Source organism: Lissotriton helveticus, chromosome 4_1 (assembly GCF_964261635.1).
Source record: "Lissotriton helveticus chromosome 4_1, aLisHel1.1, whole genome shotgun sequence".
NCBI lineage: Eukaryota > Metazoa > Chordata > Amphibia > Caudata > Salamandridae > Lissotriton > Lissotriton helveticus.
The window spans coordinates 1,625,442,643-1,625,455,170 of NC_136063.1; the positions used below are offsets into that span (position 1 = coordinate 1,625,442,643).

Here is a 12,528-nt window from a genome sequence, read left to right on the forward strand (position 1 = left end):
CACTGTCTTACAGAGACATGCTAAGTAGGCCTAGGTGGAGCTTGTGGAGTTTCTCTCTGAGGAATTCTGCAGAGCTGCAGAAAAACTCAGCCAAATTCCGCAGAGTTCCTTGAGCAGGCAGGGTTACCAGCTCTAAATGCTATTTGCTTTATTCGGAGGTGAGGAGCCTACAGCACACACCTAGGAGGGTGAGCCGCTCATCCTCTGTGGAAGCAGTGTCCCAGAGCTTTGCAAAGAATGTAAGGTTGGGTGCAGGGGATGAAGATGGTTACAGCTCCCAAATGGTGAGGCCACTCAAGCAGTTTATGAAATTGTGATCAGAGAATACAAATTCATAATCATATGAACCGGGGTGAAGAGACCTTTGTGATAAACATGCTGATGTCATTCTTATTTTATATTTTGTTCAGTATGTGACATTCCCCAGGGAGCACGTCAGAACACAAGCAAACACACCCTTTAATGTAACCTAACCATCACACAGTCCAGGTGCATATAAAATGCACTTAGCTCTGGGCCCAAAATCAGCATGAAAGCTAGAAATCCTAATTGACAAGTTGAACTCACAAGACATTGCAGTTTAGGCTAATACACTCCTTTCACTCGTGGATGGCTGATTGGGAAGCATAATTGAATCTTTTGGCGGGTGCAGTGAGTGCAACAGGATCACATGCACTAGCAGAGCGTTTCAGTGTTGCCAGGATATGCCAAAAGGTGAGCTTAATCCTCACATATGAGCAACTATCATTCACTAAAATCCATTGTAGTGCCATCAACAAACAAAATCCCATGCAGCAAACAACTTTTTTCTAACTGATATATCCAGCTTTCATAGTTAACACACACAAAGACGAATACCTTACTGACAACTTTGAATTGAAGCAATAACAATCCTCCAAGTTCAGTGAAAAGTGACACCTTAACAACTGCTGTCAAATTGCAGGCTGCAATCAAAGAAATCCGAAGTTTGAATAGATTTATTTAGGGGCACTTACTCCCAATCTCGATTCCCTCTCCTTCCACTCTGGCTTGCTGCTGCTCAACACAAGCACATGTCCAGAAGCATCACCAGTGTTGCCAGGTGGGTTTTACAGAACAAGCACAATCGCTCACAAAAGTCCCAAAACAAGCCCACCCTGAATAACAAACATTGCAGCAGTGTTTGTGGGTGTGCCGAGGCACTTGGAAGTGTCGACAGCCCATCGTCTCCTTTATGAAGAATGTCAACAACAATAAGGGACAAATGCAAAACTGTGTGGTAAGAGCGCTGTGTGATCTGCACAGCTGCCCTTTAAGTAACATCCCCATATCACAGCGGTGGATCAAATCCTCCAGCAGCTTGGTACATTAGGAATTTTCCTGGGTGTGCTTGTGCCCCTCCTGAGCAAATGTTTGGTGGGACCCTGCCTCTGATCCATTATTTAGCTGTAGGGTGGATGAACTATGCCCCCTCTGCAGGCATAATGCAAGATGGATCTGTATTTGATTCACTTTGCCACATATTAATAGGGAGTGGTTGACGGTAAACTCCGCTATGCAGCAGTAGCGGAATTTTTGCTTAACTCCACGCTCCAAGCGGAGCGCCCAAAACTCCTTGAACTCTACCGCGGAGCGGAGCTCACCAACCCCTAATTTTGAGGCCAGGTGATTCAGAAATCTTTCTTCAACATTCCATCTCAGCTTTAACTTATCATCACTGGCAAAGATTTTGAGTACACCAAATGCCACTACTCTACGCTTCCAGCTTACCACCTTCAAAAAGATTATAATAATGCAGCTGGGACAGAATTGTGTCTGGCATTTGAAAAATGGGGTTCAATATAATTGTGCTAAGATTACTCACATGGCTCCCTTTGAAAAAAGTGTACAGTTTATAAATCTTGTGCCATACGTTCAAAAACATCATTGGTTCCGCTAACTTTGATCTTTGTTATAGGACTTCCTCTGCTATAATTGACCAATATCCTTCATGCCTAAAATATTACTAGCAACCACATACATGAGAGAGACCAGTTGAAATCCTTAAGCTTTGGTACCGGCTCCTATTCCATCAGAAATCCTATCATTAACCTCTTTTTATCAGGGCCGGACTGGCTGTACCGGGCTTCGGCTGTTTCCCTGGGAGGCTGGAAAGGTGGCGGCTGGAGTTTCAAGGTGGGGTCTGTTTTTTTGTTACAGTGTTGCAATAAGTTACCGTAGTAACAAAAGCAGCAGGCAAGCGTTTCCAGCCGTTCGGGGCCAGACAGTTCTTACCCAGAGGCTGTTCTGAGAAAATTGCCAGGCCTGCTTTTGGATTCCATGTCCAGTCTTGCTTTTCATACAAAAATATTCCTAACTACGCCGCAGAAATTAGGGATAGCAGACTGCACAAATTTTTGCTATCAGACTTCAGAAAAGCCCTATTAAAATCATGGTAAATGTAAACAGAATATTTGTGTGAAAAAAAGATCACTTGACAGAATAAACAAATAAAAAAAATATTATGCATAACAAGTTGACTGGCAAACACAAGGGTTAACATATACAATGTCTATTTATGATGAATACATTCTTTGGTTTCATACTCACTGGAGAGATATTCCTTATTGAATCTTGTAGAGCTGTGAGTGTTCTTAGGAGTTCCAGCTCCATGCTGGTATAATTCGAGCAACAGGGCACAGGGCAATTTGATGTTGGAGACAATGGACAACCACATAGAGAACAGTGGCAATGGCAGCAGCAATGGCAGTTATGACACTTCCTTGCAGTGCAGAATCTTGGGTCATCTGCTTGAGGGGACAGGGTTCTTCCACGAATTCCAGTGTCAAAGGAGGTAGACTCCGTGAGAAAACCACATCTCAGATGTAGCCATGAGTGTCTGGGGCCGATTTTACCAATATCAGTTTGACTCGACGCCTCCTTCCGCTCTATAGTTTGAGGCGCTTCCGCAGCTTGTGGCTTCATAGGAGGCACTCGCTCATCCTCACTGTTTTGTGATGTCGCCGTTGGAAAGTCATAAGAATAATCTCTGGAAATAAAATGACCTGAAGGAACATTCTGTAAGCTTGACATCAGGTCGGACGACATCTGAATTGTCACAGATTTATAGAAATTAGTAGTCTTCTCAGAAGTTTGACTAGGATCTTTAATTTGAGCTTGAGTTGTTGTCCTGAGGTTGCTATAATCATTTATGTCAGTGATCTCTTGACAATCAATGTTTGTTTTTGCAGTTGGTGTGAGCTCTCCACTCAGGTTCGGTGAATACAGAGGCTCTTTTGAACTGTTGTATTTTGTGTGCTGTGCATCAGAGAACCTTGATGCTGTTTCAGTCAAGTCTTCTGCCTGAGGCATTTGGAATTCGTGGACATTCTGCTTTATATTTCCCATGCTTTCACTTTCATACCTCTCATCCACTGGCGGGTCTTTTTCCTGAAATGTGTGCACCCTATAAAAGAGCTGGTCTGTATCCTTACTATAAAATGGCCAACTAGGTGAAAACTCTTTCCTGGTATCACCAATCTGCTCCCCTATTTCAGTTCTATCCTTCACCTGGGTCTCAGCAAGAGCCATATCATCACTAAAAACATCTGTATGGATTTCGAGGCTGTATTGCAGAGAATTACCCCCATCTTGTTCTCTCAAATCCATCATGTGCTCCACTTCTCCATGGGATCCATCTTGGTTTTTGAGGCTCGGTGCCTTTGGAAAGTGTTCCGCATCTGATCTGGCTGTGCTATTTTTGACTCCAATGAAGTCGTGTTTGTAGTCCTGATACGCACTGTCCAGTCCACTTAGGAGAGTCGATTGGCTGTCAGCACTGTCAGAGCTGATGTTCAGGCTTTCAGGGAGATGTGAGTTCTGTAAGGAAAACAGATATGAATTTCAATTCACAGAAACATCTTGAATGTTTTGATGTTTGTACGGGTATGTTTTATTTGTGTGTTTATGCTGCGTTATGTATCTGTTACGTTATGTTGCTTCCTTAATAGCTGTCAACAAATGCTGCTGAATTGGTATTCAAATGCAGCACTTGCCTTTAAAATGCCTGACAAGCAACCATTCACCACTGTCTGATGTGCTAACATATTGAGGCTTCTTCAACAATTTGATATATCAGGCAGTCTAAATATGTGGTGGATATCTGTCATAAAGGAGCATTTCTAGTGTTCTTTTAGTGTGATATAGCCCCAGATGTCAAAATAACCATGGGGCACACAGATAACAAATATAGTAATTATTTATCCTCAGCACGAGTAAGCCAAATTAATGTTCGAACATTCAGCGCGCGGGTTACTCACTCACCTATTCAACATGCATGAAACACGTTGAGCTATGTTACTCGAGGGAACAGGCTAAAATAAAACTATTAGACAAACAAATGATAACAAGTATAATATGCAGATGAACGTTATGACTCAGAGAACAGAAAATAGATTTCTTACGTCTGCACAAAGGAGAAATGGCACCTCTAATCAGCCACACTTGTCAGTCTTGAAAACATATATGTATGGTCTTAGCAGGAGGGGAACTATTACTTGCCAGGAGGCTCTGTGGGCAGGCTTCCTATGCCCCCCTCACTCAACATTCTTGGATTAAATAGAGGATTTTAGTGCCTGAAATTCAGAAAAGGAAAGAACTGTCTCCCCATCTAATTATCTAATCTGTCCCTTGCTTCTGGGTCCTGAATGATTGTAGCATTGTAGCTCCAACCACTGCCCCTGCAAGCCTCCTCAGTGAAAAGGCTTTAATAATAATGCTAACTACCATACACTCACCAGTACAAGTGAATGACCCTGAAAGCCAACATCACTGTTCGAGAGACCAGAACAGAGGTTCTCAGATCAACAAAAACCAAATCTGACATGACAGAAACCGGAAAGGACACACCGTGGAAGTCCTAGCTACCACAGCCAATGAGAGAGTGGAACCCAAAGTCTCTAGACAAGTTTCAGCCTCAAGACCATTGTTACCAGCACATTCTCTGGGAAAATCAAGGTCTGGGCTGATCTTGCTAAATCTAAGCCCAGGTGGAGGTGCTAAGGACACCTCAGCTTCTAGGATAGGGCCGACACCTTGAAGTGCTTGTTTGGAGGGTCTCATTCAGACCGTTCATGCAGTCCTTGGTTGCAGTATTCACCGGAATAGAGAAGGGGATGGACAATGGACTGGTGGCAGAGGAGCCTGCAAGGGCTAGTCTGTGCTTCTTGACTTTGGAGAGACAGGGACCTAAGGGTGGAGCGGCAGGTATGACCACCAATTGCTGGGCCTCCCTCTTTGTTCAGCCAGTATATACACATATCGAAAAAGACAAATTGAAGTGATAGAAAATGCTATCAAAATGTATACTCTTTTAGAAGAGTTTTTTATTTAAAAAGTTGCATATTCATGTACAGCTACAAAACATACAGAAAGCTAACATGTATGTTGTGACTTTCTTCTCTTTTCTGCTGATGGACAATAACATAACCATTGTCATGGCTGTCTTAAGTGACACTATCATGCCCACCATGCCCATAGCCTTCATCCCCAATCCCTGCAGTAGGATCTGTACTCCTTGACCTCCTTCCTTCTGAAGCATCCATTAACCCAGGAGGTCCACCTTCAAGAGAATGTCCTGAAGCAGCGGTGGGCTTCATATTAAAGTTAGATACCTGAGAATGGATATGGCTGGTATTCGTATTACTTCTACAAATTGTGCATATTGTCCACATCAGCTCAATCTCAAGAGCTGATTTGATAACAGAGAGAATTAAAGCAGAGGATTATTTCATAATTCCATGGATAACGATTTGTGACTGAGACCGATGCAGAATTACAGACCTGTAGAGCTACAGGCTCAACCGGCTCCTCTAGAAATCCACTACTGTCGGACTGGCAGCTATTGGTTCGCATCATCTCAGCCTCTGAAACAAGAAAGAAGAGCAACAAACCTACAGCATGAATCGGATAAAACATATTAGAATAGTCTGCTATCACTAGTCATTTACTGCCATGAGTCTAAAGGAATGTATGTGTGCAAGCATTGTGTTAGGGAGTACACAAGACAATCCTAAGCGAGCTGGGATAGGAGAAGGGGGTTCATGGTGTAGTTTAGTCAGTGAGATTCGAGGGTGTGAGTCTGAGATTTCCCAACCATAGCTGCAGTGTAGTCTACTAAGAAAGATCCTTCATTAAACAGAGGTGCGGTGGCTGAATAGCCAGAATTAGGAGGGTAAAGGTTTTAGCTGTTAAAGTAGTCAAAGGGAACAATTGCGTGTTTTAAAAATTCATCTTCATGTTTGAAGCCCTTCAAATCTATCCACTCATTTTGGGTTGTATAGGAAGAACTTGCCAATTGCCAGTAAAAGACTCTTAAGTTGGGCACATGCTATTGGAAACTGTCATCTGTAGAAAATGGTCACATCATTAGACAGTTCACAAGGTTACGTGCCTGCTCCAAGGAACTGAGAGTAAAAACGTTCAAGTCGTAGGGTCCACTGCCACCAAGACAACTCGGTGGACAAATGCACCTGATGTACAAAACAAGAGATTTGATTTATAGCATGAACTAAATTCTAAGAGACAGTATACTGCTTTTTAGAGAACATTTGTGTTCCAGCCAAAGCATCTCCAGCTTGAGCTAGTCACAAAAGAGTACATTATGCATGTGTACATCAAAAACAAAATGTGATGAGGTGGTGGGGATCGCACCATGACAGAAACCAGTGGGTAATTTTATTTTTAAGCGTTCCACCACTCAACTGTCCTACAATTAAAAAAGGTGTATTTTCAATATTCGACAAATGGATATTTATGAAAAACGTAAATGTAGATTTGCACATTGATTACCAGAAGCATGAGAAAGTCGGGATTGCCATGGTAGAAGGAGAGATGGGAAGTATTAACAGATAGAGGGGTAGATTTACAAGCCCCTAGTGCCGCCGGTGCATCACGCTGCGTGACGCACCAGTGGTGCAGCCTGCTGAGTGATATTTACAAGCACAGGTAAAGTCACCCTGCGTGACTTAACCTGTGCGTGTAAATATCGCCCCTGTTCACGCAACACTTTGCGTGTTAGGGGCGAGATATGGGTGTTGCTGTGGGTGCATTTCCAGATTTATGAGCAATTGCAAATCTGGAAATGCATCAGAATGTGACACCACCCTAGGGGTGGCGTAGCCAGGTGCAACAAGGAGAAATGTTTTCATTTCTCCTAGTTTTTTTCCTCTTTTAATGCATGCTGCCTACTACAGCACACATTGGAAGAGGAAATCACCTCAATTGAAGGTGGCCCTTCCTGCACAAAAATAATCTCCCCACAACGCAGGCATCCTTGCACCATATTCCAAGGGGGCCTGCGCTGGCGCATGGCAGCAGTTTGTGTGCCAGCACAGGGGGAAGCACAGAGATGTGACATATTTTTGTAAATAAGTCACATCCATGTGCTTCGAAACTAACGCAGTGCGGTGTAGCAAAATGACTTGCGGTACCACACTGCGTTAGTTTCTTGTAGATCTGCCCCATAGAATATAAGGGATCTACGTCTTGCTATATTTAATGCTTTGTGCTATAAAAGCACAAGGGGGAGTTCTGTACTTTTGTCCTAATCATTCAGTCCAAAACACAAAACAGCTACTTGCACAAAAAGACCATGGGAATCGTCCTTGCTCTCTGCTGTTCCATCATGTTAAATATAGTGCAAACTTCTGTTGGGCTGATGCACCGTTTTCTAAATTTAAAAATATGCTCTGGATCAGGTTTAGGTCAGAGCAATCAGGCCTCAGCATCGCAGAATAATTGCCTTTGCTTACCTTTACCATGTAGTGCATGCAGAGCCGGCCTTTGCTTAGATAGCACCCTGTTCAAAACCATATTTTGCGCTCACTCTCACTTGTCTTTAATTATGTCTGCGCTTCAAATTTTGGAGGAGCAACTGGAGGTGGGGAAGTTTAGGGGCTCCACAAGAAGAAAACAAACCAAATGAGGACGCGGGCACCAGCAGCCTTCCATAAAAGTGTTTAAGCACACCGTTCCTTTGGAGCTAGGTCAAGGGAGAATATGTCAGGCAGCTCCTGCGCCCCTCTGAAGGGTGTACTAAGTAAAGAAGTCCAAATCGTAGAAGAAATCACACAATAACAAAGGGCAGTGCCCTCTGCGTGGGCCCGCTCGTCAGCCACGTCCGGTAGTGGGAGTACCTGCTGGGCAGTGACGTGGGGAGTGGGAGGGGCAGGGTGGGGGGAAATAATGTATGGATTACGGACCTTAACAGGTAAGTAAACATATAAATAAATAAAACAAATTGTGGTGCATGCACTGCATCACCAAATGCGACGCAGTGCCGCTCACCCTTCCTAAAGGCAGGACAACGGGGCACAGAGAGGGACTGCTCAAACCGAGTGCTTCCTAGATTCAAAGGGGCATGGGCCTCACTTGGGATGAATCACAAGCGGAAACCCACCACCACTGCTGCCCAGCCCAGCTCGGCGACCCTAGGGCCCAACTTCCAACTGGACAATGAATTTGTTGGGGGGGGGACACCTCAAATGCCATCCATTAAACTACGCTAATGACGTGTTCACCCTGTGAAGGAAAAATTATTGCAATTGCACATGGCGCTCACACTTTAGCTGGCATCACTTAACAGCAGGTTTAATTTCACCAGCACAAACGCACAGCCAGATTGATTCTCTAAACTTTTCCTGAAGTACACCAGGACAATTGCGACTGACGCAATTTTCCAGGTATAACCTTGAAAAACGTTTTGTGAATGACAGAAATTCATAACTCTACGCCCATTTAAGGTAGTCAATCTGCAGGTGCTGCAGGTGTATGGCTTTCTATTAGAGGTGGATGCTAAGAGTACCACAAAATTGCATCAAAGACAAAAAGTCTCACATAAAGCTTTTACTTTCATTCCAGCCCTTATTTACTTGCGGTGTCCTAGGCGACTGTAAGGTCATCTATTGAGGAGCCAAAAGAGACGCTTTCTCCCAGCTCACCGCGGCCGAACTGCAAATTTTAATATTACTAGATGCATGTTCTTAAATCTTACTCCTTGCCGCTGGCTTTTTAATGTGACATGGAGGTTGTTTTTATTACTGAAAGCTATGCTTTTTTCGCATGTGCTATCGAGTGGATAGGATAGCCTAATTTCATTGTAAAAAACTGGACGGGCAACACAAAAGTTTTAAAAAAAATATTTGTCAGTCATCTTGCCTGATTCAGATTGCTCATCTAAGGCCCACATCTCAATTAAAAAGGCTACTTAGAAAGTCAGATAATGCTCCCGAACGGTTAGTTCTACGTGCAGAGCAAATTTTGGACGTTCCTGAAATTCTAAAAGAATGGTATTTGAAATCTGTAACAGTCGCAGTTTGTGAGTGTGATAAAAACTGGGGGGCAGATTTACAAGCCCCTTGCGCCACTTTTGCGTCATTTTTAACATGGGAAAAGTGACGCAAAAGTGGTGCAAGGGGCTTGTAAATCTGTCCCCGTATCTTTAAGCACAAATATGTGTAATAAGCATTAAACAAACATCATACATTAATGTATCAAAAGTATGCAACACATTTAAAGGAGTTATTATTTAATAATGAGTGATTTACATAGATTTCGGAAATTTAAAATTCACCTTGTTTTCTTCTCCCTGGACTGCTACCTCACTTGACATTTTCAAATGAGAGCTACTAAAGCGGTATGACACACGACGTTGATGCTTTTCAGCTGATTTGTGGTGAATTCATTTCATTCAAGAAGTACATGAAGCATTTGGACCTTGTTTCGCAGAAGAGAGAGCTGTTTTGGATTTTTGGAATATTATACTTGTGGTTCTTTCATACTCGTAAGTGGAGCGTTTTACCAGTAGCGCCGGAATTATAATTGTTATCGAAAATTAGTCACCACCCTAGAAATGGATACCTACATTGTTGGCGTTTGCCTTCAGATCGATCTAAAATTGTGATACAACTGGAATATATGGGTAGTCTATTCTCCATGAGAGTAGGGCAGACTCTGCTGTAGACACAAATAATTCACACCTAACGTTTTAGTTTAATAAGTAAACAGACATGGAAGGAAGCAAACGCAGGTTAACAAAAAAACGTGAGTTTTTCCTTCCACTTCGCCCTTAAAATGGGTTTGGGCCACATTACCTACATATGTCCAGCAGATGGCAGCAATCAACAGAGTGAGTGTCCGCCTACGCACTAGCTAATCAAATCAGCAAGGTGACATTGGCTGCAAAAGGGTCTTGCTTATATTACTGTCTACTGCCATCTAGTGATAATAAAGTATTTAGAATACCAGAACTAAACTATAATAATTTCAGGCTGCTGCTAACACAACATTGAATACACTAAACATGCGCAGCAAATACATCTTTGGCACTGACGTTTATGAAAGGTGCTATGCAGTTTTATGTATGGGTGTTATTTACAGCAGTCACACCGGCAGTCTTCTCAATTCCATTCCAAATATAGGCACGGGCTGCCAGGGCCAGGACATGCCCGCGTGGCCTTATTCAGCAATATGTGCATTATTAGAATGAGCAAGTAGGAAGGCTTTCATTTCTGCCTTTAATAAAACCAGATAAATAACGAAAATAGATGTTATTTTATCATCAAAGTTTACTGACGTGCAGCTTTTTCAGTTTAGCGAGTGTAAACGCTGTATTAATGCTACAAGACAACTCATGCTTTTTGTGAGAAGGTGGCAGGCTGCAATTAGTCAGAGTTGGAAATGTCCCTTTCCCTCGACTTTCTGTTTTTGTCCTGTCAGGTTTTCTGCTGATCTATGTGCTAGCCTTAGGACTTTGAGCGCTTCTGACACTGCCATTTAGTGCCACAGCGCTGGGCTTGTCATATACATACTGGTGATTGGTGTATACATGATTGACTGATTTGAGTTATCTGTAAGTCCCTTGTCTAGAGGTAAGACATATACCCAGGGCATGTAACGCAAATGCTCCCCCGTGGGCCTGCAGCACTGGTTGTACTACCCACAGAGGTAGCTCTTCAAACGTGCCACAGGTTTGCCCTGGCTGGACGTGTGTGTGTGCAGGTTACTTTTACTCGGCTTGGTATTTAAAAAGCTACTTGCCAAGATTCTGCATGTTTCTCACTACATTAGTGTACTCCCTTGAGGCAGAGTGTGGTGTCAGGAAGAGGAAAGGCATGTGTCTACATGCACTGGTAGTGAATGGCACTCAATGGTGTGTTCAGTACGGTGGGCCCTGCTTCTCGCATTGATTAACATGGGGCATCAGGGGAAAGGCCTTTTGAGCAGCATTTCCAATGTGCAGAAGAGTAGCAGTATAGTGTTTGATATCAATGAGTTAGTAATGGCAAGTCCTCTCTGATAGTGCAAGTGGATTCGACATTACTAATGTGGAAATGCCACTTTGGCAAAGTGGTCATTTCTGTGCTGGTGGCTCTATATGCCTGTCAGCCTGTCTCCAATCCACATCTGGGTGCTGGGGGGACATATAGTGCTTTCCTGATTGACTGCCATAAACTAGGGCCTCAAGGAAAACTGCAGACCTCTGACTCTGAGGGCCTTTCTGGGACGGATATGAGGGGGTGGAATTGGCACTTGCATTCAAAGGCACAGGGTCCTTGCCCCACTACAGACACTGGTCAAGCCTATCAGGGTAAGATGGCAGACAGGAGAACGTTTAGAGAGGGCCTTTGCATTTCAAATGAGGCCCTTTGAACTGATCTCATATTCAAAGGCCATTGTGGGTGTTGGAAAGAGAGTATTAGTAGTGGCAACTATGCATATGCGACTGGCAATAGGGTCACTAACACAGCCCACGGCCCAGAATAGGTATCTGAAAATTATTCTCATGCTCAACCCTTGCTTGGCTACAAGCAGGTAGGCTTAACTCCAGAGACAGGTATGTAAAGCATTTAAAAACACCAATTCAGTAAATAATTAAGACAAAACTCAAAATAAAAATCCAACACCAATTTATAAAAATAGGAAATATTTTTATATTTTAAATGAGCAAAGACAAAGCCACTGTAGGGAACCAGGGATATGATTTTTTTTATTCAAAACAGTTTCTATTGCTCAGAAAGCAATAGTGCACTTCTGGACACTTGGCTGCCTCTGACCGGGACAAAGTTAAAGTTTATGGTTGACAGCGATGAAGCCCTGACAGGATACACTAAGCGGAAGGCCCTGGTCAAGATTTTAATTTCACATCTAGTAACTTTTCTGGAGGATTTCTCAGCAGACATTGTGCAGCCTCCTCCAGCAGGCCAGATTCGCTGAGGGTTCACCAGATTGCCTTTCTGTGAGAGTCGGTCAGCCTCTGGAGCTTTTTCACAAAAGTTCACCAAACATACCCAAACATCTGTAACTTCTTCCTGAAGTTTCTCTTGAGGATCCAAACACAATACAAGGGTCTGGAATCTCCAAGGTGGTCCTTGAAAGGTTGGGACTCCAATTCCCACTAAGCACTTTGATAATACCCTTAAAATTCCACTGAATACACTCCAGGCAAGGGACTCTTGGTAGGGTTGATGCAGGTCAGCTCTGTTAACCTGTAGCTTGCAAGAAGCCCACTCT

At 43.3% G+C, this 12,528-nt stretch overlaps 1 protein-coding gene across 7 annotated transcripts in view; it reads right to left on the reverse strand.

Moving 5' to 3' along the window:
- ITPRID1 (ITPR interacting domain containing 1) overlaps positions 1-12,528 on the reverse strand; it is a 462,385-nt gene that overhangs the window by 33,855 nt on the left and 416,002 nt on the right. For all 7 annotated transcript variants that reach the window (XM_078688261.1, XM_078688266.1, XM_078688262.1 and 4 more), the window contains 2 exons: positions 5,800-5,882; positions 2,569-3,837 (listed from right to left, as the gene is read on the reverse strand). In XM_078688261.1, the coding sequence (XP_078544387.1) occupies positions 2,569-3,837; positions 5,800-5,882 (1,352 nt within the window). The remainder of the gene's footprint in view (positions 1-2,568; positions 3,838-5,799; positions 5,883-12,528) is intronic.